Source organism: Electrophorus electricus, chromosome 10, assembly GCF_041902795.1.
Source record: "Electrophorus electricus isolate QZ-2024a chromosome 10, ASM4190279v1, whole genome shotgun sequence".
Lineage (NCBI taxonomy): Eukaryota > Metazoa > Chordata > Actinopteri > Gymnotiformes > Gymnotidae > Electrophorus > Electrophorus electricus.
The window spans coordinates 22,623,277-22,648,276 of record NC_137506.1 but is presented as its reverse complement, the minus strand read 5'-3'; the positions used below and the strand labels follow the sequence as shown (position 1 = coordinate 22,648,276).

General features: G+C 38.9%; 3 protein-coding genes across 23 annotated transcripts in view; 2 read left to right on the top strand and 1 right to left on the bottom strand.

Annotated features, from left to right (window-relative positions):
* cdc42bpaa (CDC42 binding protein kinase alpha (DMPK-like) a) overlaps positions 1–10,453 on the bottom strand; it is a 51,483-nt gene extending 41,030 nt beyond the window's left edge. For 6 of the 17 annotated variants that reach the window (XM_035532588.2, XM_035532594.2, XM_081721564.1 and 3 more), the window contains exons 1-2: positions 9,116–10,452; positions 2,232–2,323 (exon numbers count right to left, since the gene is read on the bottom strand). In XM_035532588.2, coding sequence (XP_035388481.2) covers positions 2,232–2,323; positions 9,116–9,293 — 270 coding nt within the window. In that variant the 5' untranslated portion in view covers positions 9,294–10,452. Of the gene's footprint in view, positions 1–2,231; positions 2,325–9,115 lie in introns of those variants that run through there. The other 11 variants (XM_035532595.2, XM_035532590.2, XM_081721573.1 and 8 more) reach the window with 4 other exon arrangements.
* Positions 10,454–14,270: 3,817 nt separating this feature from the next.
* lft2 (lefty2) lies at positions 14,271–15,783 on the top strand. Its single transcript, XM_027011994.3, has 4 exons — positions 14,271–14,535; positions 14,639–14,882; positions 14,984–15,235; positions 15,349–15,783. The coding sequence occupies exons 1-4, from the start codon at positions 14,271–14,273 to the stop codon at positions 15,671–15,673; spliced, it is 1,086 nt and encodes a 361-aa protein (XP_026867795.2). The 3' UTR covers positions 15,674–15,783.
* Positions 15,784–16,455: 672 nt separating this feature from the next.
* ahi1 (Abelson helper integration site 1) overlaps positions 16,456–25,000 on the top strand; it is a 15,989-nt gene continuing 7,444 nt past the window's right edge. For 2 of the 5 annotated variants that reach the window (XR_014125696.1, XR_014125695.1), the window contains exons 1-21: positions 16,456–16,541; positions 17,101–17,153; positions 17,242–17,366; positions 17,602–18,152; positions 18,466–18,587; positions 18,684–18,870; positions 19,058–19,250; positions 19,347–19,442; positions 19,665–19,850; positions 19,952–20,104; positions 20,297–20,429; positions 20,629–20,752; positions 20,876–21,105; positions 21,201–21,307; positions 21,390–21,508; positions 21,766–21,896; positions 22,324–22,464; positions 22,663–22,853; positions 23,019–23,064; positions 24,708–24,745; positions 24,928–25,000. The exon at positions 24,928–25,000 is cut by the window's right edge and continues 8 nt beyond it. Coding sequence is in view for 3 of the 5 variants with exons in the window: in XM_035532611.2 (XP_035388504.2) it covers positions 17,144–17,153; positions 17,242–17,366; positions 17,602–18,152; positions 18,466–18,587; positions 18,684–18,870; positions 19,058–19,250; positions 19,347–19,442; positions 19,665–19,850; positions 19,952–20,104; positions 20,297–20,429; positions 20,629–20,752; positions 20,876–21,105; positions 21,201–21,307; positions 21,390–21,508; positions 21,766–21,896; positions 22,324–22,464; positions 22,663–22,853; positions 23,019–23,064; positions 24,708–24,745; positions 24,894–25,000 (2,990 nt within the window). In the remaining 2 variants the exon portion in view is untranslated. Of the gene's footprint in view, positions 16,542–17,100; positions 17,154–17,241; positions 17,367–17,601; positions 18,153–18,465; positions 18,588–18,683; positions 18,871–19,057; positions 19,251–19,346; positions 19,443–19,664; positions 19,851–19,951; positions 20,105–20,296; positions 20,430–20,628; positions 20,753–20,875; positions 21,106–21,200; positions 21,308–21,389; positions 21,509–21,765; positions 21,897–22,323; positions 22,465–22,662; positions 22,854–23,018; positions 23,065–24,707; positions 24,746–24,893 lie in introns of all 5 variants that reach the window. The other 3 variants (XM_035532610.2, XM_081722205.1, XM_035532611.2) reach the window with 2 other exon arrangements.

Below are 25,000 nucleotides of genomic sequence, written 5' to 3'. Positions count from 1 at the left end.
ACTTTTATCCAAAGCAACTTACAGTTACGACTGAATACAACTTGAGCAACTGAGGGTTAAGGGCCTTGCCCAAGGGCCCAACAGTGGCAATTTGGCGGTGGTGGGGCTTGAACTGTCAACTTTCTGAATACAAGTCAAGTACATTAACCACTGAGCTACCACTGCCCCAGTTATAAATAGTGAAATACAACATACAAATGTACTTTATAATATTAAAAAATAATTCTTTAATAATCTGAAATTGTCCTTCAGCAAATAGTTTTCATTCATAACTTTAGTCCCTCACTCTACAAGTACTCAGCATGTGTGAGAATGTCTTGAAGACATCACAGGTGGTGCCTCATGAACGCCAAGACTGCATAGAGCTATCATCACAGTAAAGGGTGGTGACTTTAAAGAATCTAAAATCTAAGAGTTAACAGGATTTCAACACCTTCTTTGAGGAGTAGGTTGCAGCAATCTGCCAGTCCTTTTCCTCTGTTCACACTCCTCCAACCAATGTGCATTCCCCAACACCCAACTCTCTGACTTTTTTCTCCTCTCTCCTCAGACGAAATTCTTCAACTCCTGACTTACAGCAATCCGACTACATGTCCCCTGGATCCAATCCTGTTCCAGACAATCGCAAGAGATCTGCTTCCTTTCATCTCTGTCATCATCAATAACTCCTTATCTTCTGCCTACGTGCCAACTGCATTCAAAACTGCCAGGGGGTACCAATCCTCAAGAAGGCCACACTTGACGGCTCCAATATTGCCAAATACAGACCGGCATCCCTTCTCTCTTTCCTCTCAAAAGCCCTCGAACGAGCAGTTTATAATCAATTGTCTCTTTTCCTCACCCAGAACCAGCTGCATGATCCCAATCAGTCTGGCTATAAACCAGCACATTCTACAGAAACAGCCCTCATAACAGTGACAGAAAAACTTCATGCTGCTAAAGCTGCCAAACTATCATCTGTTTTGATTCTTCCAGACCTTTGTGCAGCCTTTGACACAGTGAACCACAACATTCTTCTCTCTGTTCTCTCCAGGCTTGGTGTGACTGGCTCTGCTTGGAGATGGTTTGTCCTAACTGGAGGGACGGTCCCATCAGGTGACATGAAGAGGATCCACATCCAAACCGTGTAGACTCTCCACTGGTGTTCCCCAAGGCTCAGTGTTGGGGGGGGCTTCCCTTCTCTTTGTATACTCGTTCTCTTGGTGATGTAATATCTTCTCATGGTTTCTCCTACCACTGCTATGCTGATGACACTCAATTATGTGTCACACTCTGACACACAGGTCTTGAAACGTATCTCAGCATGCTTGACTGACAGCCCGTATCTCGCATCATGGATGACAGCCCACCACTTGAAGCTCAACCCCAGTAAAACCAAGTTTTTCCTTCATCCCAGGTACTCCCAGCCCTTACCGTGACCTCACAGTTTCCTTCAAGAACTCCCTGGTACCTCCTGATTTGACATGTTTTACATTTAGAGATGCTTGTCTGCATACCTCAGTAGTAACAACTGGAAATTTGAGTTACTGTTGCCTTTCTATCAGCTCAAACCAGTCTGGCTATTCTCCTCTGACCTCTGGCCTCAATAAGGCATTTTCACACAGAGAACTGCTTTACTGGATATTTTCTCTTTTTTAGACCATTCTTGTAAACCATAGAGATGGTTGTGCATGAAAATCCCAATAGATAAGCAGTTTCTGAAATACTCAGACAAGCCTGTCTAGCACCAAAAACCATGCACATTCAAAGTCACTTAAAATCATCTTTCTTCCCAATTCTGATGCTTGGTCAAGATAACTTGCTGAAGTTCAGACCATGTCTACATAGTTAAATGCATTGAGTTGCTGCCATATGATTGGCTGATTGAATATTTGCATTAATGAACAATTGAACAGGTGTACCTAATAAAGTGGCCTGTGAATCTGTGTGTGTGTGTATGTATCATCATATACATCAGAGTTAATGGATCTGGATGCTGACTTTCCAGGCATGCTGATGACAGTGGAAACATGACTGTTTCCACAGACCAGATGGATGATCAACTCGCTTCCACCACAGATGTCAAATGCTATTTACATCTGAGACTTTACAACATTTTAATGGAGCTACTGACCCTTGTTAGTGCTTCACTTTTCACCAATGATCAATATTAGTGATAGAAAACAAAACAAAAAAAAAATCAAATCATGTGGTCCATGCTTTTCCCCACTGTAAATTTGTTGAGTACCTACCTCCCCAAATGCTCCTCGTCCAATAACTTTCAGGATTTCAAAGTCCTCCTTGTGCAGCCTCATCTGCTTCACTTTAGATGTGAATGGCTTAGCTAGAGAGACAGACAGAGAAATATCTTAGTGCACAAGCACAAACATCAAACTGTGCACTACCATATGCCTTTACCAACACCTTTCTTAACCAACATCATGTTAAGCAACGAAAACTGAAGTGTTTTTCTGACACCAACATTGGATGAGTGTTAGCTATCAAAAATGAACAAAAATATACCACAAAGCTGAACACTCTAGTTGCAGCCATCTTGAATTTGCAATCCCTTTTTTGTTTAATTATAATCATTTTGCCTAAGCATCAGACAGACGTTTGAAGGCAGAATTGTACATAAAGTTAAAAGGGATATAATTTATCTACATCTCTATATATCCAAAACTTTTAATACAGATTTCTCATTTTAAATAAAATACATTAACAATAACATTACTGATCTCTAAAAGTCTACAGTGATTTCAGAATCGGTGGCCATAAGTTTCGATTCCATTGCTGGCTACATTAGCCTTGTACCTTCAGGGTTAAGCTAAAGAAATATAACTATAAAATGCTTTAAGTATATTTAACATTCATTTTGTATCACATGAGAACCTATTCAATAAGCAGCATGTAGTTAAGAATGTAGCTTTGCTCCTGGTGTCTCGACAAATGTCACATGAGAAAACGTGGTAATGTTATCCTCTCTAGTCTAACACGCAACACAGGATTCTGTGGGCTCATTAACCCTGTTAGACCACGATGCATGTATTCACCACAGCGCCCAAGGCACAGGTGTATCCATGTCCTCTACAAGCAGACAGCCAGCAGTCAGAGCAGGTTTCCAACATGACTGTGGGAAGCAACCATGCTTTAATTAAATAAATAGATATAGATAAATAAGTAAATAAATTATATATATATTTATTTATTTTATTTATTTATTTCACTACTGCTGTATACACCCCAAATGACACTGCTTCCAGGACGTCTGCTGCTAGGTTCAGCAAGGTTCATCTCATAATAGGAGATGTGTTATCCAGAAAATAGCATACAACTGACAGAAGACCTACGGTTGAATATCTCTGGGAAAAGCAATGGAATGACAAAAAAACCTTAAGGGCAGGCGTGTCCAGTTCCAGGGTTGGGGGGGACTGGAGCCCAGCAGGGTTTGTTGATTTCCCACCTATAACACACCTGGTTCAACTCATCATGTAATTACCAGATTTAGCAGGTGTGCAGGGAAATCAGAAGATTGTGCTGGTTTGGCACCCTTGCTCTAGAGGCTACTCTGGTGCCTAAAACAAAAGAGTATAAAATTGAAGCATGACTTAATTTCTATGTGCAAAATCTTAATATAATCAGGATCCACTTATGCATGAGGTGGCAAACAGAGGCAAAGCCTGGCAGCTTGCTCACTATAGTCTACAAGCTCACAGATTCCCACTGTGCTTTACTTCTTTCAAAAAGTGCTCTGTGCTCTGAATAGATCTACACAAAACACAAATGCAGAACAGTTTGATCCTTTAGATAAAAGTGTAAACCATTTTTTCTCCAATTACATTTTGTGGCTAGGTCATTCATTGACTTCTGGGTCATCAAAGCTGCTAACCTGTCAAACTCTATAGAAATAGATTCTAGATATATACAACCAAGTGTGTACATCCTACAATCAACATCATATTAATGTCAGACTATTCAGGTTGTAACAGTGTCATGGCCTCACATTTCTATTATGCAACTTTATGTAAAAGTATTTTCACATTTAGTCTCGATGCATGATAGTAGCGTGAGATAGCCATCTTATCTATTAGTCTCTACTTGTTAACTGTTTTCCTTACACCCGTGTTTCTCATCCTTTTTGTGCTCAGTGACTTCCCAAACATGCAGGCTGGGCTTTGTGAGCCACTCCCTCAGGGTTCCCCCTAAATCATACTATAGGAGTGCTTGCGGAAGAGCGCAGGGGTGTGGACTGCATGGAAAAACACATTACACTGCTATTACATGCTATTTCTAGCATGTTCATACCTTTATCATACATTAAATATTATCAAAAAGGATTATGTACATTTTCCACAAATTGCCTGTGACCCCCCCCCCCCACACACCCCCCCAAATTCTCACAACTCCCACTTTGAAAACCACTGATTAAACAACACTGTACCTACAAATATCTCAAAAGGCACTAAATAATTAAAGCTGCTATTTATCATACATAGCTTTCTGGCCATGTTCTTTTAAGCCCATGCAAACCAAATGTTTTGTGTTTCCAATATATAAACAATAGCAAAAGTCAAATTACACCGGTAGGCTATGTGATGTGTTTAGCAACATGTGTTAGTCATAACCTGGCATAATTTAACAGAAATCTACTGTATGGCCAATAAACAGCAGCTTTGTACAAAGGATGTACAAAGACTTTTGCAGAATATTTTCGTAATAAATCGTTTAGTTAATTTTCATCATTTGCTTGTATGTTTTTAAATGTTCAATTAATATCATGACACTGAAGTGATTTTAGTTTTAGACTACGTTATTAAACTGTGAACATTTCAAACTGCCACACCCAACAGGTCATCTTGTGCAGTCAAAAACCATTCCTCCAGTATACAGTAATCCACATTCTGAATTCAGAAACTCGCACAGCAGTGTAACACTCCGTAGTCCAGGAGGTATGTGACTATAAATTAAATTAACCATATTGTCCATCTACTGGAATGCCCTGCAACACCACACCATATAAAGACAAAGGAACAAGTGAAGCACTAAAACACTATTTCCATAGAGGGTAAGAATCTCTCAAAGTCACTGAGTGACTCAAGTATACAGGAACAAAATGTTATGTAATTAAGTGGACAAGTCAGATCCACAGTTGTTAATAATAATCATGTTAAAAGGCCTCTGACTTCTGCACTGGCTTTGTGTTAAATAAATACAACAGTTCAACTGTTCAACATTTCAAATCTTTCTCAGCAAGAAAGACTGCATGGTCACACAGCCATATCATATTCCCTCTGCAATATAATAACTGCTAAAATACACCAAACTACTTTTTCTACTTCTTATGGGTCATTTGTTTTTTTTGTTGCTTTTTTTTTTTTTTAACTATCTCCTGTGTTAACAATAGCCGTCACAACATTGCTCAAAATAATCAGCAACATCATCAGTACTGACCTAAAGTTCTCTTATTTATCTCTAGTCACAGCTGTCCCTTATTAATATATTTAGGTGAGGCCATCTTGCATATAAATTTCATTGATTAGGCCTGGAGTCAACTACCCAGTCTTACCATCACTAGCCCATTAAGACGTGCTGCAGGAACCACACACAGCCTCCCTTATTGGAATACCAGAAGACAGATGTCAGAGCCTGTTCTCTTAGTCAGCATTTTCCATTAAACAGTTGGGCTGTGACAGCAACTAGGCCTGCTCTGCATCTATGGCATTCCTACAAGTATGCATGCCTTAAAGTGCACGTCCTCACCAGGGCCGATGCAAGCCAAAACAGCAATGACATACCGCCGATGTCACATTTTTGCACAGCTACACAGTCACCTCATGCATTTGACCTTTAGTTCTGTGCCTCTATGAGCTGTGAGTTTCTCCCATTTCAGTAATGCAACTCCATGTAAATCTAACAAATGTGTAAGCCTTCATTGCTGATACTGATGGAAAGTTTCAAAAACGTACTCAAATCAGCCTTTTTTTTTTAAATCAAGGAAATAATGTGTGGTTATCAAGTTCAAAAAGGCAGGTTCAGTGGTGATTTGCAGGGCTTTAAATAGTTACATATACTAAAACACTGAGCAATAAACAGCCAATAAAAACATTAAAAGACAAGCCGACTGAATAAGCTACACACACCATCATCTGCAGCCTGTCAGTCATCCAAAACATCTCTAAACTACGTGGCCATCACAGGGTCAGGACAGTGATGATAAATCTGGCTGATAGATGTAAAGCAACAGTGCTGCCACAGTCCTAAACTCAAAGTTATTAGTGCAATGAGATCACAAGGCTGTAATACTACCATGTTCAAAAATAACTTTTAAAAGCAGCTTTTAAACTTTGTTTTTATTTATTTGTAATTTGAAATTTTAAAAAATTACCTGGACAATACTCTAAATAGTTCTGTTCAAAACTAATAACATAGTTATGCTCCAGCCTTGGTATGCAGTAGCATAGTTTTTTATAGATATAAATGCTTATAATTTAAAATGACACCACTCTCCACATGAAGCACCCTTAAAAGGGTGTAGCTTTAAAAGAGAAAGAGTTGTGTTCAGCTTGTTTTTAATAGTGGAAAGTGCTGTGCCATGGCAGAGCTTTGAAAAAAATAGTGGTCTTCACCATCAAAGCCATTCTGAGGGGGAAAAAAAAAAGACCAAATGATGTCAGTGCGTATGAAATGGAGGGAACTTGATCACCACCACAGCACGGTCTGTCCACTAGCCCCTCCACTAGTTCCAATCTGGATTTAGTGCACATAAGTCCCTCCTTAAAAACGTTTTGACATATTTTGAACACACAAAGCAGTTTAGTGGTATGCAATGAAGCTTTTCTTTCTGCACATCCTTAAAAAGCCATACTGACTGGCTCAGGGTAAAGACGCTTGTTCATTTCACAGAAAACATGTTTTTAATCACAGCAGCAACACTACACTAGTGACTCTCAGAAGATGAGATTTCAGTAGCCCACTAGCTTTTATGGTTAAAGTAGGAGCATGGCTATGTCTGTACAGTGCAGACACAGCCACACCCCAAAAAAAGTTAAGGAAGTCTGGGAAATGCAGGAAGTAATACACTGTAGTATCATATTAGCATCTAGTAAGGTAGTTAATTCCATACAGAGAAATCCCTTAAAGCAAAATTTTTTATATTTTTTTAGTTAACTGGACTATTAATCACAAGACTTGCATGACATGGTCCCTTTTAACAAATGTGTTAAAGTAAGACAAAATGCTGGGTAGACAGATATGAAACCATTGAATGGGATTACATTTAATTTTTAACAAAAATATAGCTCGATATTCAATACCCATATGTACGTTACTGGTCAAAGGCTTGGAATAAATATTTTCAATAATATAAAATCCATTTTCTTAGAGATACACCAATTATTATATGATACTACAACTATTCCATTTCATAAATTTCAAATCACTTAGAGCTAGCAGTAAAAATAATTAAATAAATAGAACTGTATGTGAGTCCAGAAGGCTGTAGCATGGTATAGATGACAACAAAGTACTTGAGAGAGCTGTATAGCATAGAGTATGACGTTATAATTAATATCCAGAGAGATATGTATTTGGAAAGTGGTGGCCAAATCTCATAAAATATACTGAGGAGAAATTATATTCATTACAATTTTAATTTATATAATTAGCTTGTTGTTTAGGTTAATTTACTAAATTACAAAACAAGTTACAACATTTTTCACAAAATACCTAATGCTAAATGAAACTAAATCCAAAATAAACAGCTAAATAATAACATTTTAATCTACATTTTGGAATCTGCTTTACATTATTTAGATCTACATTACACAAAGTGTTAGTGAATAAAACTAAGTATTAAATATATAAATAAAATTACACACCAGATAGCTTTTCCAAAAAATAGTATTCTCACACATTTACACATTTTACATTACAATGTTCTTTTATTATAAGTAAACATTTTATTTACTATAATTAAATAATTTGTATTATAATCACATTTAATTCTAAACACATACATATATACACACACATCTTAAAAATATAATATACTTTTATAAGTGTCCAGTTACAGACTGTATGCCATCCATTGCAATTCACAATTCATTAGCCTTTCTCTTTAAATGTGCCTCATTCTTCACAGATCAGTTTCTGACCACAAGACCACTGCTGACCGGTTATTATTTTGCTGGCAGACCACTTCCATCACAACAGGGACAGTGGCATGGTGGCAGCAGAATGATTGGGGGTATTACCTTCACCAAGGCATCATGCACAACACTGTAGCTAGACTTTATAAGCATCACTGTCACTCCTGGTCAAGTAGAAGTTGGTCTGCCACCCAAAGGTTTCAGCAGTGTTGTGGACAGGGAAACAAACTATGCATGAAGACAGTTCGACAACTGTGGGTGGGTGGGTTTCTAAAAGTAATATAAAATGCTGCTCTAGATGTCCAGTGTCCTGTAATGTATGATCCTATCACATACTCTAGACTTGTGGAGGAGTTGAGAGCATTTTCAACTACAATATACTTACTGACTGTGCTCCAAACCCTCACTTCACAAAACATCTAATGTTATTTAGATAATCTGGGAGGCAGAAGGGTTATTTAACCATTCAGCAACAGTGTGTTCAGAGAAATAATGTAGCTGTTCATAATATAGGCCTAATGTAGATGTTTAGATTATCACTGCCCTGTCAATTGTCTGTCATTCAGCTACCAGTGAGGGGTACATGTGGGTAATTCTGGTTAATACAGCGCTCCTTGATGTTTAGGCCAGCATTGCAGTTCACCACACCGGCATGACTACAAAGTATTTGGCAAGCATGTTGATACTTGACTTTATGGTAGCGCTCTATTCATACTTAAGAGGCTTGCAGACTTTAAAGTAATCGTAGAGAAATGCACTTAAGTCACCTAGACAGCATGCTTCTTTGTATATTAATGAGTCTAGTGTAGTGTAAGAGTGTTATTGGTGGTATTGTCTAACTAAAAGATGCTGAGGCTCTAGACAAAAACAATACGACAGACTTGTCAACAAAGAACCACACGATATTAAGTTATCCAGCCAAGTACTTCAACACTAACTAGCCACCAATTGTCAACTTTAACTTCGTGTGTTCTGGCCATCTTACTTACCCCACTCCAAGAACTCGGCTATATTCTTCTCTCTTCGTAGTGGAGAGTTGTTGCACTCATCATAAAGGCAAATCACAACATCCAAAAGAGTTTCGACGCTGAAACACTGTCCATTTGACTGGACAGGGCCATCGAGGATCATTTTTTCTAGCTTTTTCAAACGAACTTCCCCTGACATGGTTCAAACGTGCGTGGTCCCTGATTTAATCAAAATGTTATAGAATATTCTTGGTAATGAAAACAATAACATGAAATGTGGTCAGCAAGCCACGTCGATGGTGGGGTTACCCAAATAACTACATGAGAAATTTCATGGTCCCATTCACGCGCAGCAGCAAACCATGGTGTGCTCGGACTGCGTTAGCTAGCAAGCTAGCTCTTTTGTGTGTTAACGTTGCTTTGGCGCAGCTAATTTTCCGCTGCATGTTTTCAAAGATGACATTTTTATACATACGCGGGGTCGAATGAAGTTAAATTAGCTAGCTATATGCCATTGAGACCAATTGTACTATATTCTGTGTTTAAAGGACCTGAAGTCTTTTCCAGAAACTCAATAAATAGCCTAGCTACAACTGATACCTACACCGATCTGTCTAGGGCTATTTTAGCTAGCTGGCTAAGCTAATTTACAATCCATGTTCATTTACAGTCACAAATGTTAATCATCAACTGGTTGTCTTGTTAAGAATGAAACTTGGTTATCCACTGGACCTGACCTGAAGTGCTGGAAAGTAACCTAGGTAGCTGGATAGCGATCTCTGCAGCAGTGTAACATATGCTAGGTTAGGTTAGCTAGCTAGTGAAGATTGCTCGCAAACTGCTTACCTAGATAACTGGAACACCTAGAAATTACCTTAAGTTTATGAACCTTTTTGTTAAACTTATAGTGGAACGACGTTTAGTAAAATAGATGTGTAAAGCATTACGTTTAAAAGTACCGCCAACCACATTAACACAGCGTAGCAAACCGCGGTCAGCTAACAACAAAGTTCTTCGCTACTGACACTAAGCCTACAGCTAGCAGACAGGCTAGATAGGACAACACATCCTGCGAGACAGCTAAAAGTCTTAACTGCCTGAGCTAAGTTGACACAACTTTTCAAAATTGTATCTCGCTCCTCAGAAGACAACGTGTATGGTCCATAATAATCCGGCGATTCTGCGAATAAATCCTTTTCACAGTCGCCAGACACCGATACGAACAGAAGTGCCGCTGGGTCAACGGCGATGTTATGAGCGGATGTTTGAAGCCCCTGCCTCTCGCATCACGACTTCAGCCAGCCACCGACCGCGTTCTGGTCACTGCGACTGCAGTAGCAGGCAAAAAGAATTCCACACCAACATGGCGACCAACGCACAACAGCTGTTTTGCTTCACCACACTTTCGGGGACGCTGTAGGTATATTCCGCTATGCGCGTCATAACTCATAAATAAATAAAGACTTTCATACATACATTTGGAGTAGCTACAATGTTAGAGACAAAATAAGTTATTAAACGTTTACTTTAATGGTTTTTGATTTTCAAAAGCAGTATGAACACTGCAGGAGAGCTTTACAGAAATTCGTTATCTCATTATAAACTACAAAACAATCAAACATTAACGCAGTTAACAAAACATAATAAAAAGGTAACATTAATATAATTACTTTTTTTATCAAGTGTGACATCTGAAGATATTCTCTTGCTCTGTCACAATTATGTTCAGTTGCAATTAAAACTGATGAGCTTCCTCAGAATTGTTCACATCAAAAATCGGAATTGTTGACATCGCAGTATGGATCAGCATGGCATTTAGAAATCAACAAAGAGTTTAAATATCCTATTTGTTATTGAGATGCCAACGTATATGAATTAAGAATATATGAATCAATTGCAAGGCCAAAATGTAGACTTGTGTTTAAAAAGTAGACGTGCCTCTTCATCTAAAAAGCAGTTACTGTAAGGTAGGTTTACGGCAGGCCTACAGCAACCATAATACATGACCAGATAAGTCTGCAATGTAGGCACTTAGGCTATTGTAGGCAAATCATCCTATGAGGCACAATTTGCTGCTCGTATCAGGCAGTCAATTACAGCTGGACTCTACTGAAATGGAGCTGAAATGGAAGAAAAAGAAAAGGGCTAAGTTTGGGAACCAATGAGCCAGAACACAAGGACACAGTAACCCACTTATATAAGATACTGTAGGATACACACAGTAACCAAGATATGGTTGGACAGAAACAATTTATTTTAACATGTTGAATAAAGAAATATGTTTTGTTCACTTTGTATGTCAGAATTTGTTTGAATAATTCTTTTTTTAAAAGGTTGGCAAAAACCTTAAACCTGTGTAGCCTAAAACCTAGAAGAGCGAAAGGGATATCATTACTACATTACTACTATCATTACTACTATCATTACTATATATATATATACATACACACACACACACACACACACACACACACACACACACACACACACACACACACAAACAGTAGATTAAATTATCTTTATGTTACCTTTGCTAATTAAATAGAACCTCTTAATCTGCTGCCACTGCTGATGAGTTCCATTATGACAATGGAATTGCGCCCACTGCTGGCCAAATTAAAGCGCTGGAATTCCACGAAGGGCTATCTGATTTGTTTTGCAATTATAGCGCAAATGCAATACAGCATACATAATCACATCCACATATATAAAATAAAATAATTATTATAACAATAAATGCTTGCAGGCTTTATTTCAATATTCAAACTCATAAAGCTTTGTTGTAGGTTATTAAGTCAGTAACATGCTGACCTAGATTGTAATAATAGATGAATACAGGCTTTATTTCAATCTTAATTTGCATAATATTCTGATGTAATCTACCGGATCTTAGATGAATTATTTAACATTCAAATATTTGTTGTGAAAGAATTCAGTAAGAGTTAATCGTTTTATATGTTCTGTTCTCATAAATGTGAATACTGGCGATGCTCTCATTGGAATGGTAGCCTGTAATGATCTAGTGTCTAGCCTGTCGTAGTTTCAATGAGCTGATTTTGTAATGCTAATAACCTACATGCACACCATCATTAACACGCAGCCTAACGTGTTTATTGGGTCTTGCATTTTGATTAAAAGGATTAAAGAAAAGTGCAATGTTGTAGTTATTTTTATCCCACTGAGCTATTGTTTTCCACCTGGAGAACAGACGGGTCTCGTCCATCTAATTGATAGTGTATAAATCTCCAGAATACATAAACTAAATAAAATGACACAAAGGAAATTATTAAGGAATTCTTAGATGAACAAGTAAGCCTGTGATAAAGGATGACACAAGGCGGAGTTAACATACAGATTAAAAATGACTGAGGTCTATGACATTTATTTGTCCATTTTTTTGTAATAAAGTTTTTCCTTTCTCACTTTTGTTTTTGCTGACTGAACCAAGTTTGAAAAGTACCACACTCAATTACATGCATGCAAATAAATTGTTCCACATGGATCATTGCAACATACCCCACTTTTTTTTTTTGTATAGAGGAACATGTATGGCCTTATTTATTTCAGAAAGGTATTGTGAAAATGAACTAAAATTGAAACATTTATAAAGGATGCAAAAAGGTTTCGAATCAAAGTCCAGAGAACCCTAAAAATTAGCAACAGCTTTTTAAAAGATTGGCTTTTAAACAAGATAAAGGATTTTATCACAAATAAAGCCATAGGCAATTATAGACTGCATTAAGACTACATTTAGAACTGTGAACTCTGACCTTGCTTCATCATTGATTCTTAAAAACACTACTAAAATAATACATACCTATCATTTCATGTTTAATTTGAAAATGTTACCCAAAGAATTTATGTTGCAACTATAAGACAACCAATAAAAATATAATACTGAAAGATTTGTACTCTTTTCTTTAGGAAACCATAAGATAGCATAAACAAACAGCGGCTTCTCTTATTCAATTAAGATCTCAGACTACTGTTTTATTTAATTGGATTTAGGAGAGTCAAGTAAATCATATAGGTAGAATATAATGATTTGCATGTCTAGCCAGGAGTATTAACTGTCCAGTGGGATCAAACACATGAACAACTCTACAAGATTTCATTATGTGGAATGGCTGGGATGACAGTTCCTAGATCATGTTTTATTAGGCTAAACAAACACCACTGGGGAATATATGATTGTTTTTATTGAGGCTTAGAATTGCTGTTTATACAGTCAATTTTACACATTCATGGTATATGATAGAAAAAGAATCAGGCATGTTATGACAATTGTACAAAAAAGGATAACATTCCACTTTCTTAAACAATATGTATTTGTATTTAAGTTTATAAACATTATTTATCAATGCTGTTAAAAAACTGTTAATAACACAATTAGCAAGCTGTATGCGGAGTAGCCTATATTTGGGTAGTTGTCTGACATGACCTGTCATCAGGTTTTCCTATGTCCTGGGTGTAAGCCAATACACAAGGCAGACTGAAGCCAACTTTAGTGCTGTTTAAGGGACAAAAAAGGCCTGACTGATCCTACAGTAGAAGCAGATAATAACCCCTTTAAGAAAACCCAATCCACAACTTTGAGTGCATGCTTAACTTTGCTGTCTGTTTCTGTAATAATTACTTCAGGCCTATAAGAGATGAAGTCATTCCTGAATACACTTCACTATTTCTCTTAGTGTCTTTCCAAACACACTGTTGTGTAAACAGATTTTTTGTAAAGATTTATTTCAAACAATTCTGAAACAATTTTACTACGCAGAGTATGTTAGACACACCAGAAAGATTCCAGCAATACTAACTTTACCAACCATGTATATTAAATATACACACTTCAACACATGCTAACACACAACTGAATTAACAAGGTGGCTTTTATTGAGGCATTTCTGATTTATTTTATGCAGCAGATAGAAACTTCTTTTTTTTTTCGATGAAGCGACCTCATACCTGTAGGCTGCCTATCTGAGAAACAAAGTGACGAGTCTCATTTGGTCACATAAATGCGATGCGCCTTTGAAATGTATATGCAGTGTTAGGTTGCCACTCCTTCGTGGCTGTAGACGTCTAGACCTAATGTGCAGCATACAGCTGCATATAAAGGCAGTGCACGCGAAAGTATTTCGGCTTTAGTAACGGAAGCAAGCCTGTAGCGCAATCAGACATGCATTCCCTTATCCACCTGCTAGTGTGTGCCACTATTATCTCCATAGTACAAAGTTACAGTAGTGACGATATGAAGGATTCTGTTCTCCAAAAACTTGGACTAACGGAACTTCCCAAGATCCAGAAGAGCGACTTGGAACATCTGGTCGTTCCGACTCACATCAAGAACAAGTATATGTCATTGCTGAAAATGCACAACAAAAGACGACGAAGATCTCTGCCAAGCTTGGCAGGAATACTCCGGCGCATCCATGGCAGTACAGGTATGTTCATTTCTGAAAAATAAGCGTTATCAGCAGCTGCCTGCCTTTGAATGGCGGCCAGAACTATAATTAACGTATTCTCTATGTTTTCCCTAAACATAAGACATAACAGGACAAGTGATGTACTCGGACATAACTCGTCAGCGCTTCGTGTTTGACATGGAGCCAAGAGTGCAAGCGAACAGAGAGGTCACCATGGCAGAACTAAAACTTTATCAGACAGCTCCGCGTAAGATGCCAGTACTGGAGAGAAAAAAACACAGGACCGTAAACAACGCGCGCGTAAGCATATACTGGGTGGAGGTGTTGGAAAATGGTTCCAATAAAACATCACTTGTAGACTCAAGGTAAGTACAACAGATAATTAACCGTAAACAGTCACATTCACGTTGCCATGAACTATATCCTAGAAAGGAGTTACCTCATGCGTCTGTCCTGTATTTGACAGGTTAGTGCCGGTATACCAGGCCGGTTGGAGGAACTTTGATGTGACTCAAGCAGTTCACTATTGGTCCAAGTCTCAGAGGAAAACACCCTTGCATTTGGAGGTGTGGATTCAAGGAGAGAGGCCTGGCAGTTATGCTGCTCAAATGGCAAAGCGAGTGCATTTCATCACACAAAATTCATTGCTAAACACACTGGACACAAGTCTAGGGACACCGGAGCTCGTTTTGTACACCTTAGACTTGGACGAATATGGGTAAGTACGGTCATTCACCAAACAGAATAATAAGCAGTTAAGTTTGAATCACAGAGGCTATAGCTTGTATGTAGCCTAAAATAAGCAAGTGAAAAATTGCTTCATCTCCACAGGTCCCCGAGCGACTGCAGGCGAAGCAGGGATAATATGATGTGCTGTCGAGAAGAACATTACATAAACTTCCGAGAATTAACATGGACACAGTACTGGATCCTCGAGCCTGCTGGATACCAAGCTTTTCGATGCACAGGAGGATGCAAGCAGGCAAAACGCAATTATGGATATGGGCAGAGGTCCTGCGCAGTCCTGGAGAGCGAATCGTTACCGGTGATGTATCTTGTGAAGAAAGGCGACCACACAGAAATCGAGGTGGCCGAATTTCCAGACATGATTGTTGAAAAGTGTGGTTGCTCCATAGACAAAATGTCCACAGTGTGAAAGTGGACAGTTCTCAGGACTTAATTAAGCACTTAAATGTTATATTTATAGTATTTTCTTAAAAACTACATTGTATTGCATTATAAGACACTCTGTGTGAATCTCTTGAATGTTTTTGAAAATAAATTCCTTTACGTTAATGTGAATAATGAGTCGATCTGTTATGCACCGTATAGGCCTACAATATTCATATAACCATACATGTTTTTTATATAAACCTTTAATAATCTCGAAGGACTGGAACTGGCGAGGGAATGGATTTTATTTGTGGTTAGATATCCTAGAGATGAGTCTTTAAGTAGCTACAACACACTGGATTAACTGCGAGATAACAGCATAGTCACTCCAGTGAAATGCAAACGAGTATACTTAAATACTTGACGCAAAACGCCCATTAACACCTGTGAACTATTTCGAAGACAAACATTTGAACTGATAGTTTGAAGAAGGGGAAGAATTACTTCACGCAAAACGCTGCAGCCTATAGCTAATTAGGCTATAACACATTGCGCTTATATTTTTATTTAACCTAGTGTTATTTTGTGCCTTTTATCCGTATCTTCTTTACGGCTGGTAGAACTGGAACTCAAATGTAAATAACATTTGGTAAACGGGTTCTTATAAAGCTTTGCTGTATTCTCAAAGTACTTTCCCTACACGTTTCTATGTTCATACCAGCAGGAGGCACCATGGGGATGAAAATGAACCGCTGTGGTCTGATTGGTGTTCTCTGATGAAAACGTCAAACAAGAGGCGGGACTAAATATTGTTTATTATCGGATACCATCGCAACCACTCGTACTCACCAGGTTAGCTGATAAACCGTAGGTTTTGTTAATCATTTTCATAAGACTTGGTTATATTTAGGGTAAGTAACCTACTTCATATGAAAGTTAATCTTAATTATTTACTAAAAATGTGCGGTTGCATTATATTCTTTGCTAGTTAAAGTTTACTTGGTAGCTTGCTAGCTAACATTGCAGGAAGCTAGTTAGCTAGGTAAGAGCAGTGATTCATTGAACCGCTATGGCTAGCTTTTAAACGGTACCGCTTACAAGAGAGCACAAAACAAGTTTGTTCTGTAGCATAAATAATTTGTAAGTATATGTTTAATTTCCACATCAGTCTAAACTAAGGTACTGTAACTCTCTAGCTAATATCAATTACCTAGTTGATATACCCTAGCTTTACTCATGTCAACAGCCTAACCAATTTTGTAGCCAACCAGCTATGACAGCTAGGATTAGGTTATGTAGCGTTAAGATAGTTAACGGTTTTTTTTTTACGGAACATTAGCGTTAGTATCAGAACTCTCGTTGGTGCCAGCAGAAAGCATTGCATATCATCTTACTTTTTTCTGTTGTAGGCCGCTTTTCCTAATGAATTAGTTTCAGAAGTAACTTACACGCATGCGTTTTCTGTTTTAGGGGTCTGTTATACAAATAATGGTTTTGCACCTAGTTTTCGAAAATGCCGGCGGGTAAGGATTCTGGAAGTCACACTGACCAGTCACATGCTGCTTATGCTCAAACATAATGTGCTTTTGCTGATCAATACCATTTTTATAGGTCAAAGTGATGTGCGAGAAAAGACGAGAGCCCGTTTTGATGAGATTTTGAAGAGATATACAAACCCTCCTTCTGAGAAAAAGAAATCAAAACAGCGAGTTGACCAGTTGGAAGAGAATTTTGTGGTATGTAACACAAACAGGCTATCAAATACATTTTCTGACTGAATCAGAGAGTGTGTGTGTGTGTGTGTGTGTGTGTGCGCGTGCGCGTGCGCGTGCGTGCGGGTGGGTTATAATACATGGAAGTGCATTATACGATTGCAGCATATTATTTGGGCAGATTTTCGAAGACCTGGGAGAAAAATAAATAGTGGTTCCTCTTATTCATTGAAACCTCTGCTTCTGCACTCCCTTACAGCTTCAGACCTTGAGAAAAAACTTAGATTTTAATAAAGACACTGGGGAAGATGAGGCCATTCTCAATAACACATACAACCCTGCTCAGGCTAGCCCGAGGTTCAGTAAGAACAGGCGCAGAGAGGAGGAGGAGGTGGTGTCAGAAAAGGCCAACATAATCATTAATGACAGTGAAGAGAAGCCCTCTGTCACTTCAGTGAAAAAGAAGAGTAAAAGAACACTGCCTCCACCACCAAACTCCCTTCACGATGAAGAAGAGAGTGATCGGAGTGCCCAGAGGTCCGAAATGAACTTGGGGGAGAAGAGAAGGGGGAAGCGAAGAGGAGGAGAGGACAGTGGAGGGCCAGGAGCAGAGAGTGAACCTGGAGATGAACTCCTTCAGGAGTATCAGCAGCAGATCTCACAGGAGGAGAAGAGGGCTCAGAAGAAGACCAGTCAGAAGAACCATGGTATCGAGCTGACCAAAAGTCAAGAAGCTCTGGTATTAAACAATGAACTTGGAAGGAAGACGAAAAAGAAAAAGAACCTGATGAGAAAGGAGGGAGATGAAAGGTAACTTTTAACGTCAGTTGTGAGTAGGGCTGTGCACGTATTCTTTTGGGGGACACTGTGATTTGTTATTAATAGATTATATTTAATATGTGATTTATTATATTCTTTATATTTTCAAGATTATACGAGCATTCAGCAGTATAGAACGCACAAGTAAAATTTTCAGTATTAACACAGCTATCTGATTACTAGTACTAACGTAATAATTCACAACTCTCATCTTTTCATTTAGCAGTCATTTTGTGCTTTTCACCACAAATAATATTTAATTTCTTCTGTTTTTATATGACCTATCGTTACAATACCACCAAAGCCAGTCTGAAGTAAGAGCAGACAATGTTAAATCAAAGAAAAGCATTCAGAGTGATACTGTACAAGAGGACAAGGAAGATGCAGCAAAACCTAAAAGGCAAATGAAGAACAAAAGAAAGGAAGGTATCACAGCACCTGGTGGTTTTCCTGACAACTTCAGTACAGTGAAAAATACATCTCCATTAAAGTAGGTAAAATGTTCTTTCTCCTATGATGAAGTAATGGCTGAGGAGAGTCAGGCAGAGGTGAAGGTGTCTCAGAGACAAGTCTTTGATGACAGTCTGGTGCTGGGAGTTTACATTCACCGTGCAGACCGACTCAAGACAGACTTTCTGGTCTCCCACCCCATGGTCAAAGTTCACGTGGTCGACGAGATGACTGGACACTATGTGAAGAAAGAGGACAGGTGAAGATATGACATTATTTTGTTTGCAAACTCATAAAAACAAAACATTGAGATTTAAAAGGATGATTTTTTTGCTTTGTCCTAATCCAAGATATAAGAGAGACGTCAGTGAAATCTCTCGACATAATCCTCAACTGTCTGTTATATTGTAATATTCATAATACTGTAATTTCTCTTTACTTCCCAGCCATCGGCGAGTATCTTCCTTCTATGAACAGGAGGACATTGAGCACATCCTTCCCATCATCACTCAGCCCTTTGACTTTAAGAAAAACAAATCCACAGTCCCAGAGTGGGAAGAGCAGGTTATCTTCAACGAGCGCTTTGGCTACTTCCTTCAAGATGGTGAAGAGAGTTCAAGGGTGATCCTCTTTTTTGAGGTGAGTATGTATTTTTCTAACAGGTGGATGCATTATTCATCATTGGTGGAACACGTAAAGTAAATGTGAAAGACAGCACAATCCTTTATGTTCTAGATCCTTGATTTTATGAGCATGGACAAAGCAAGAGCAAATCCCTCTGTTGATCAGAATGAACGAGGATTCCGCAAAATTGCTTGGGCTTTTTTAAAGGTATCAGAAATTGCCTGTTTATTATACTTGCACCAATAATTAACCATTTATTCCTGTTTTTTAATCTCTTACAGAAGCTCCATATTTGCTTAGACAATGTTTTTGTAATTTTTCCAAAATGCAGTATGCTGTATTATTTCTAGTGTTTCCTCTATGTTTTCTGATTTTTAATTCAGGTATAACTTGATCTGCTGAAACCTCTAAAAGGCTGTTTTCTGTTAGCTTGTAGGGACGAATGGTATGTTGAACATCAACAGTAAACTGCGTCTCCAGCTATACAGCTCTCCTCCTAGAACAAAGAAGACCACACAGACCGTTGAGGTGTTCCACTGGTGGTCAAAGTGCCCTAGGGACAGATATGCCTCCACTCTTTATGTCACCGTGAAGGGAATCAAACTGCCAGAACATGTGAGTCTGAATTCTTAATGCAAATGAATTCTTTTGTTTCAAAAAAGCTTGTAGTGCAAGATGTTTGTTCCTCTCCCACTTTTCTTTGCTATGCTGTGCAGGTGGACCCTGGTGTTCGCTCCATGATGGCTCTGCAGCAGGAGAGGGGCAGCACCACATACAGTGAGCTCCACACCCACCTCTCCCAGAAAACCTCCACCCTGCTGCCTGAGAGCAGATCAGAGCCAATGAGGTGGAGTCGCATACCTGGACAGGTATTCTCTAACCATTTTTTACCACCTTTAAGGCATTTCCAAGCAAATAAATAGAGGTTTACAGGCATGTATCTTGTTGCAGTTTAACATCTCCTAAACCTTAAGCTTGTAAATAAAACAAAACAAAAAAAAGCTTGTAAATAAAACAAAACAAAACAAATAAACAGACCAAAAAACACCTGTATTCTGCAGGTGTGTCGTATTCCCAACAAGTTGGTGCTGTCCCTCCGTGGAGGTCAGATGGGTTGCTTTACCCTGCGTTTCTCCCATGATGGGTGTGCATTGGCTGCTGCGTGTGCAGACAGGGATGCCTTCCCTGTTGTAGGCAAGTGTCTGACTTATAGTTGCCTCCTATCTGAACCTAGAACCTACTTGGGGTTTAAGTTATGATCACCATCACCTTAAATCAGGGACCCCGGTTTTTAAAGTAGATGCTTGGAACAGATCCAGTCGCTAGATTACGACCATGTTTTTTTCCAAACTAAAATTTGACATGCTGACTCTAGTATTGTGTTTTTCTCTAGTGTATGAGATTCCTTCTGGCAAGGTTCTGGCATCTTTCAATGGCCACCTCAATATTGTCTATGATCTCTGCTGGACCAGAGATGACGGGTACCTACTCTCAGCATCCTCAGATGGAACAGTCAGGTAAATGCTCCCTTTGCTGTATTTTCAGTAGATCTGTTTGCAGATCATCAGAAACTTAATAGATGTGCATTTCAGTTAGAATGTATGCAATACGATCACCAAATCTCCTTTTACCCCTCTCAGAGTGTGGAACGTTGAAAGGCTCCAGGCACTTGCTCAGAAGATACTCCCTCACCCGTCGTTTTTATACTGTGTCCAGTGCCACCCTCATATGCAGAACCTGGTGGTAACAGCAGGGTATGATGGCCTGCTCCGGGTTTGGAATTTGGATGTTAAGGATGTGAACGGACAACTCCTGCAAGAGTTTGAGGGGCACAAAACCTTTGTGAATGCAATGTGTTTTGACAGTGAAGGTAGAGTGTACTGAGTGCATTATACTGTTTGTGCTCATTTTTGTCCATCACTGCATGATTCAGGTAATTGAAGTAACATGATGGTTTTGACACAGGGACCAGGATGTTTTCTGCAGACAGTGCTGGCTTGATCATTGTGTGGAATACTAAAACCGAGCCTGAATCTCGCCATGGGCCAACACGGCACTGGAACATCGAGAAGGTAAAATCCATACTAATGCAGAATTCTAACAGCATTAGCATCCACTGGAACATTAAATAACAAAACAATCTTGTGTCCGCAGCAAATAAGGGAGAGTGATCTGAATGGAATTCCAATCAATTCACTGGAAGTGCATCCAAATGGAAGGCGTCTCCTAGTCCATGCCAAAGACAGTGTTTTGAGAGTGATGGATTTGAGAATGTAACTATTCTTCATCAGGGTTTAGTTTGAAACACTGCTTTGAACTTCACTGAATAATTTCAATATATAAAATCTAAATGTGATGGTTAAATGTAATACACTAAACCTGAATTTGAAAATGATGCATACTGTATATACTTTAAACAACCTCAAATAATTAATTTTCTGCAGCCTGTAACAGGTATTTGCAAGACAAACAAATGAGTTATTTCTGAAAAAGAGACTGTTGACGTCTTTGTAATTTATTTTTGTTGTAGCCTTGCTGTAAAGAAATACATAGGTGCCACAAACTACACAGAGAGGATCAACAGCACCTTCTCCCCCTGTGGGGGCTTCATCTACTCAGGCAGTGAAGACGGACTTGCCTATGTATGGAACGCAGAGACAGGTAAGCGCCTGGCCCCAGCACAGTGCCCCAACACAAAGCCATGTGGAGTGAGAGCGTGGGAAGTCTTACATAAAAGATTGGAATTGAATAGTGTGAAGTATAGTTTACACAAAGAAGAAAATACTCATTTTCTCCATGCATTTGTATTTCACATTTTAATCCTTGATATGTTCCAGAATAAGTCAGTATTATTATGCAAGGTAGACATATCTCAACAGTTTATTTTTATTTAATGTAAAATTAATGTTATTGCTTTTGTTATCATTTAAATCACCTGTTATCAGCATTTTAAATGTTTATTTTTATTGCGTATATGCATGTGAAACAATGCATGTGGGACAATGGGCGGTGGGTCTTCAGGGTGTTGTGGAGCAGAAAGGAAGAAGCTATCAGCCATAGCCTGTCTGTGCTCTCTGATTAAATTCAGGTGATCAGGTGGCTGTATACTCAGAGCTCGGCTACCCAACAGCCCTCCGGGGTGTTGCTTACCATCCACATGAGCACATGGTGGCGTTCTGTGCCTTTGGGCAAAGCCAGCCGATTCATCTGTATCTGTACGACCGGAAAGGTGTGTGTGTGTGTGTGTGTGTGTGTGTGTGTGTGTGTGTGTGTGTGTGTGTGTGTGTGTGTGTGTGTGTGTGTGTGTGTGTGTGTGTGTGTATATACACACACACATATATATACATACATATTTGTTAACAGATGCATAGTTGTAATCCAAATGATGTGTAAACGAGAAGTAAAAGCATCATTTTTATTATTGCAGTTGCTCTGTTGGAGGTGGAGAGTATGAGAAGCCTGAGGAAGGCTGAGACAGTAGTCAGTAAACCAGCGAAGAATCCAGCCGAGCTGAAGCCAGTCCTGGACGCCTCGATCTCAGAGATGGACCAATTCACAAGTGCTGCTCGCATGTCCCTCAAATTGCAGCGAGTCAAACAGAAACTGGACTCGGTTCTAGTAAGAACACATGGGTCTTAGTTTAGGCAGATGTACAGTTAAACAAACCTCCCATTTTCTAACTGCAGACATTTCCATGTAAACTAATATTTTCTATGGGTCCTTTAGTGAAATTATTTAGTGGTTATCAAGTGCAAAGTGCATCTGTTTATTTCATTGTTCCAGGAGCCACATCATAGCCTCTCTGGCAAGGAATACATGGATGAACTGGGTGAGCAGTTCTGTATTTAACATTCAGTTTACCAACCAGTCCTTCATTACCTAGTGATGCGTTTGTTAATTCTTTGACACTTACTATTTAAATTATGAATTTATATTATTATGATATGAATGTATCAACTCACCTAAAAAGTCATCACATTTGTCTGGATTACAAAAGAAATTTGATATTTTGTGTGTGAGGCTTTATTTTAAGACAGTCTATCAAACTGAATGTATTTATAAGTAATATTGGTTTTGTGAAAATATTCTGTCATAAAAGTAATTAGCTGAAAAATGCTGTTTGCATAACTCCACCCTTGTGCCATGGAAGCTCTTAGTTTACATAGATGAACATTATTGCCAGAACGAGGACAGAATTGGCTTACAATTGACCTCTAACTGTGAATCATAAAAAGGGTTTACCTTTTCTGGAACGAAGACCCCATTAATTCAAGTACCACTAATCAGACTGTCAGTCCTTGAAACTGTGATAATTAAGCCCTTAAAGCATTCTAAAGATAAAGATATAGATTTTCACAAGTCTATAGACTTGCACAAGGCTTCAGAATAATAACCAAATCATACGCCCCAGGCAGTGCCTAGAAAAGGCTGTCCCTCAAAATTCAGCATTATAACAAGGAGGGAACTTGTGAGGGAAGCCACAGCGAGGCCAGCAGTCACTTTGAAGGAACTCTAGTGGCTGAGACTGGAGTGAAGGTACACAAGTCAACCACATTAAGAGCTCTCCAGACAACTGGCCTGTACTGCAGGGCGGCTGGAAAGAAGCCATTGCTGGAAAAAAAAAAAAAAAGTACATCTGGAGATTGCCAGCAAGTGTCAAAATGACACAACCAAGATTCCAAATTCTGTGTGACACTATTCTATCACTCCGTTCCTCAACAAATATCATCCCAACAGTGAAATATGGGGGAGACAGCAATATGTTGTGGGAAACCTTTTTATTTTTTTGGTGGGGACTAGGTGTTTTAAAATGAAAACTGAGGAATGGGCAGATGGTAAAACTACAGAAAGATACAAGACAACCTATTTCTGCAAGACAACCTATTTCAGCTTGCTTAAAAAAGACAATCTGCTTCTACAGTCACCATGTCAAAGTCCAGATCTCTGATTAAATGCACAAGTGGATCTGTTTCATAATTACAGTCCACAAGTGTCATCTGACCTCAACAATCAGGAGTAAATCTGGCAGGAAGAAAATCACTAACAGTGTGCAACATTGTTTGCCACTACTTGATTTGGGATTTGTTTGCCACTACTTGGTTATCTGTCCGGATCTGGAGGTCTCGCTGGATCTTAGCTTTGTTGTTTTCAAAACCGCTTTCTGTGGCTTCTCCTGTTTGTAGGGGCAGGGGTGTCAGACTCATATGATTTACACATGTTCCTGTATATGATCCCTGCCACTTGGTTGTGTCTCTCAGTGTATGGTTTCTCTGCCGGAATCTTGCATCCTGCTACAAGGTGCTGGTTTGCCTCAGGGGCTCCTTCACACAGTCTGCAAATTGTGATATACCCGTGCTTCTATAGAGTGCTTAGTGCTTGATCTTGTACCGACAAGGTTAGTGCCTCTATGCTATCTTATATAGTACAATATATGTTTATTATTAACATAAATTTCATTTATTTTAATTGAAGGAGACATGAATGAGACTAGGAGGAGCGTAATCCATCAGGCAAGTAGTCATGATTAAACCAACAAATGAGACCAAAATCAAACTAGAAAGTGCTATATATTTGGAATTGTGCTTGCAGTGAACATTGTTTGACATGGTCTAATCTGGAATGGGATGAGGTGAAGTGGCTTGCTTTGCTGTGTTTTAGGGTCTGAACGTGTTCCTCCCTCCACCGTCTCTAGTATCTCCTCACTCCAAGCTTCAGTTGTCCAGCTCACTCAGTGACCATCTGATTCCACAGGCCACACTCAGCTC

What these genes read in the sequence shown, in the direction of transcription:
- lft2 (XM_027011994.3), top strand. Translation starts at nt 14,271, where the DNA reads ATGCATTCCCTTATCCACCTGCTAGTGTGTGCCACTATTATCTCCATA. An exon ending in GCGCATCCATGGCAGTACAG is followed by an intron (nt 14,536 to 14,638) that starts GTATGTTCATTT and finishes CCTAAACATAAG; the next exon opens with ACATAACAGGACAAGTGATG. An exon ending in TTAGACTTGGACGAATATGG is followed by an intron (nt 15,236 to 15,348) that starts GTAAGTACGGTC and finishes TCATCTCCACAG; the next exon opens with GTCCCCGAGCGACTGCAGGC.